At 47.5% G+C, this 5,000-nt stretch overlaps 1 protein-coding gene across 1 annotated transcript in view; it reads left to right on the forward strand.

The window, feature by feature from the left end:
- Window positions 1–5,000, forward strand: part of LOC116358831 (collagen alpha-1(XI) chain-like) — an 88,365-nt gene that overhangs the window by 27,020 nt on the left and 56,345 nt on the right. Inside the window, 4 exon segments of the mRNA XM_031811071.1 lie at window positions 123–197; window positions 1,946–2,029; window positions 3,225–3,318; window positions 3,426–3,478. Coding sequence (XP_031666931.1) covers window positions 123–197; window positions 1,946–2,029; window positions 3,225–3,318; window positions 3,426–3,478 — 306 coding nt within the window.

The following is a 5,000-nucleotide window of genomic DNA, read 5'->3' on the forward strand; positions in this document are numbered from 1 at the left end:
GATGAACACATAAAGCACACCATACATTGTATCAGTCTGTCTCTCTCTCTGCCTGGGACTTCCAATTCAGGAAGTAAATGTCGTTCTTTATCATCATAATTATCTCCATCCCCCTTCCTCAGGGTCCTCCAGGCCGGCCGGGTCTCAACGGGGCTGATGGGATACCAGGTCCTCCAGGGAACATCCTTGTTGTTCAGGTAAGAACACCGTAACGTTTTGGAATCTTTATTCAAATCCTTCAACTGAAATTGTTACTAACATGTTCGCCACAAACACAACCCTTGTTGAAGACACACCTGGTTTCTAAATATGACTGAAGCCCAGCAGCTCTCTGGCCCTCCAGGAGCTGGGTCAGTAGCCTGCAGTAACCCAGCAGCTCTCTGGCCCTCCAGGAGCCGGGTCAGTAGCCTGCAGTAAATCAGCAGCTCTCTGGCCCTCCAGGAGCCGGGTCAGTAGCCTGCAGTAAATCAGCAGCTCTCTGGCCCTCCAGGAGCTGGGTCAGTAGCCTGCAGTAACCCAGCAGCTCTCTGGCCCTCCAGGAGCCGGGTCAGTAGTCTGCAGTAACCTCTTCCTGCCACCGGGGGGGGGGACTACTGTGACCAATATTTATATATATTTTTTATTTAACCAGGCAAGTCAGTTAAGAACAAATTCTTCTTTACAATAACAGCCTACCAGGGAGCAGTGGGTTAACTGGCTTGTTCAGGGGCAGAACGACTGATTTTTAGATTGTCAGCTCAGGGATTCGATCCAGCAACCTTTTGGTTACTGGTCCAACACTCTAACCACTAGGCTACCTGCCGCCCCTACACTCTAACCACTAGGCTACCTGCCGCCCCTACACTCTAACCACTAGGCTACCTGCAGCCCCTACACTCTAACCACTAGGCTACCTGCCGCCCCTACACTCTAACCACTAGTCTACCTGCCTCTAACCACTAGGCTACCTGCCACCCCTGCACTCTAACCACTAGGCTACCTGCCACCCCTACACTCTAACCACTAGTCTACCTTCTTCTAACCACTAGGCTACCTGCCACCCCTGCGCTCTAACCACTAGGCTACCTGCCACCCCTACACTTTAACCACTAGGCTACCTGCCACCCCTACACTCTAACCACTAGGCTACCTGCCGTCCCCTACACTCTAACCACTAGGCTATCTGCCGCCCCTACACTCTAACCACTAGGCTACCTGCAGCCCCTACACTCTAACCACTAGGCTACCTGCCGCCCCTACACTCTAACCACTAGTCTACCTGCCTCTAACCACTAGGCTACCTGCCACCCCTGCACTCTAACCACTAGGCTACCTGCCACCCCTACACTCTAACCACTAGTCTACCTGCCTCTAACCACTAGGCTACCTGCCACCCCTGCACTCTAACCACTAGGCTACCTGCCACCCCTACACTTTAACCACTAGGCTACCTGCCACCCCTACACTCTAACCACTAGGCTACCTGCCAACCCTACACTCTAACCACTAGGCTACCTGCCGTCCCCTACACTCTAACCACTAGGCTACCTGCCAACCCTACACTCTAACCACTAGGCTACCTGCCACCCCTACACTGTAACCACTAGGCTACCTGCCTCTAACCACTAGGCTACCTACCCCCCTACACTCTAACCACTAGGCTACCTGCCGCCCCTACACTCTAACCACTAGGCCACCTGCCGCCCCTACACTCTAACCTGCCACCCCTACACTCTAACCACTAGGCTACCTGCCGCCCCTATACTCTAACCACTAGGCTACCTGCCCCCCTACACTCTAACCACTAGGCTACCTGCCCCCCCTACACTCTAACCACTAGGCTACCTGCCCCCCCCCTACACTCTAACCACTAGGCTACCTGCCGCCCCTACACTCTAACCACTAGGCTACCTGCCGCCCCTACACTCTAACCACTAGGCTACCTGCCGTGTGTGTGTGTGTGTAGTTCCAGGCAGGTGGAGTCCAACTAACAGGACCAGTGATATCAGCCCAGGAGGCTCAAGCCCAGGCCATCCTACAACAGACCAAGGTAAAGACAGCAACATCACTGTAACATCACCTTATATTTGACCATAATATACTGTTACAGCAGACCACAGTGATGACCAAAATATAACCATATATAACCATAATATAACCATATATAACCATATATAACCATAATATAACCATATATAACCCTATATAACCATAATATAACCATATATAACCATAATATAACCATATATAACCATACTGTTACAGCAGACCACAGTGATGACCATAATATAACCATACTGTTACAGCAGACCACAGTGATGACCATAATATAACCATATATAACCATACTGTTACAGCAGACCACAGTGATGACCATAATATAACCATATATAACCATACTGTTACAGCAGACCACAGTGATGACCATAATATAACCATATATAACCATACTGTTACAGCAGACCACAGTGATGACCATAATATAACCATATATAACCATAATATAACCATACTGTTACAGCAGACCACAGTGATGACCATAATATAACCATAATATAACCATAATATAACCATACTAATACCATAATATAACCATAATATAACCATTAATATAACCATATATAACCATATATAACCATATATAACCATATTATAACCATACTGCTACAGCAGACCACAGTGATGACCACATGTGACATGAATGTGACCACTGGTTCTGTTATACTGTAAGGAACAACCAATGTGTTAGACTTCACTGCCTTTGAGGAGTTCCCAGCCTCCAGGCTTAGAGGAGTTCCCAGCCTCCAGGCTTAGAGGAGTTCCCAGCCTCCAGGCTTAGAGGAGTTCCCAGCCTCCAGGCTTAGAGGAGTTCCCAGCCTCCAGGCTTAGAGGAGTTCCCAGCCTCCAGGCTTTGAGGAGTTCCCAGCCTCCAGGCTTAGAGGAGTTCCCAGGCTCCAGGCTTTGAGGAGTTCCCAGCCTCCAGGCTTTGAGGAGTTCCCAGCCTCCAGGCTTTGAGGCAGTTCACAGTTCTCTAACATCTCTCTGTCTCTGTCTCTGTCTCTCTGTCTCTGTGTCTCTGTGTGTCTCTCTCTCTGTCTCTCTCTCTCTCTCTGTCTCTCTCTCTCTCTGTGTCTCTGTGTGTGTGTGTCTCCCTCTCTGTCTCTCTGTCTCTCTCTCTCTCTCTCTCTCTCTCTCGTCTCTCTCCTCTCTCTCTCTCTCTCTCCTCTCTCTCTCTCTCTCTCCAGTTGTCTATGAAGGGACCACCTGGACCACTAGGCCTTATGGGACGTCCTGGACCGCTGGTGAGGATACATCTCCATGTCCTGCTGGTGTTAGCACGTGGCTAACTGTGACATGCTTTCCTATGGGAAATGCTAACCGTCCAGTGTCTTCTAAGAGTTTCTGTTTAGCCTTCCTGATTTAACCTCTGACCTCTCTGTTTCCAGGTAACTCGGGTCCGTCGGGGCTGAAGGGAGTAGCCGGGGAGATGGGACCAGCGGTAAGTCATAATGCCATGACGACACATGGCATGTCTGATTAGAGTCATGGATGACATCTTATGGCCATCTGATGATCAATCCATCTCTCGCCCTTAAGTCTCATTCTCTCTCTCCTCGCCCCCCCTCTCCTCTCTCTCCCCTAGCCCTCTCTCCTCATCCCCNTTCCTCCGTCCCCTGTTTGATTTAACTCCTGCCTCACTCCATGGCCTCTGAACACAGCGTGTGTGTGTGTGTGTGTGTTTGTGTTTGTGTGTGTGTAGGAGACAAAGCCCGCCAGGAGAGTGAAGGTGGAGGAGTTTGATGAGTTTGACTACAGTGACCTATAACGACGACCTCTCTGTCTCCACGGTTACCGTGAGACCTAACATCACAGAGTATGAGGTGAGAGGGTGACCTCCACAGTACCTGACCAGACACAGAAAGATGGATAAACAATAAAACAATAAGTAAAAAAAAAGAATGATCTGGACACCATGTCTAATGTTGCTCTCTCTGAGCATTCCATTTCACCTTCCATTCATTCTCTCAGGAATGTCATTGTGGTTCTGTGGTTCTAATCAGAGAACTAGAATGTCATTGTGGTTCTGTGGTTCTAATCAGAGAACTAGAATGTCATTGTGGTTCTGCGGTTCTAATCAGAGAACTAGAATGTCATTGTGGTTCTGCGGTTCTAATCAGAGACTAGAATGTCATTGTGGTTCTGTGGTTCTAATCAGAGAACTAGAATGTCATTGTGGTTCTGCGGTTCTAATCAGAGAACTAGAATGTCATTGTGGTTCTGTGTTCTAATCAGAGAACTAGAATGTCATTGTGGTTCTGCGGTTCTAATCAGAGAACTAGAATGTCATTGTGGTTCTGTGGTTCTAATCAGAGAACTAGAATGTCATTGTGGTTCTGCGGTTCTAATCAGAGAACTAGAATGTCATTGTGGTTCTGCGGTTCTAATCAGAGAACTAGAATGTCATGTGGTACTGCGGTTCTAATCAGAGAACTAGAATGTCATTGTGGTTCTGTGGTTCTAATCAGAGAACTAGAATGTCATTGTGGTTCTGCGGTTCTAATCAGAGAACTAGAATGTCATTGTGGTTCTGTGTTCTATTCAGAGAACTAGAATGTCATTGTGGTTCTGCGGTTCTAATCAGAGAACTAGAATGTCATTGTGGTTCTGTGGTTCTAATCAGAGAACTAGAATGTCATTGTAGTTCTGTGGTTCTAATCAGAGAACTAGAATGTCATTGAGGTTCTGTGGTTCTAATCAGAGAACTAGAATGTCATTGTGGTTCTGTGGTTCTAATCAGAGAACTAGAACGTCATTGTGGTTCATGCGGTTCTAATCAGAGAACTAGAATGTCATTGTGGTTCTGCGGTTCTAATCAGAGAACTAGAATGTCATTGTGGTTCTGCGGGGTTCTAATCAGAGAACTAGAATGTCATTGTGGTTCTGTGGTTCTAATCAGAGAACTAGAATGTCATTGTGGTTCTGTGGTTCTAATCAGAGAACTAGAATGTCATTGTGGTTCT

The sequence above is a fragment of the Oncorhynchus kisutch genome, unplaced genomic scaffold (assembly GCF_002021735.2).
Source record: "Oncorhynchus kisutch isolate 150728-3 unplaced genomic scaffold, Okis_V2 Okis01b-Okis20b_hom, whole genome shotgun sequence".
NCBI lineage: Eukaryota > Metazoa > Chordata > Actinopteri > Salmoniformes > Salmonidae > Oncorhynchus > Oncorhynchus kisutch.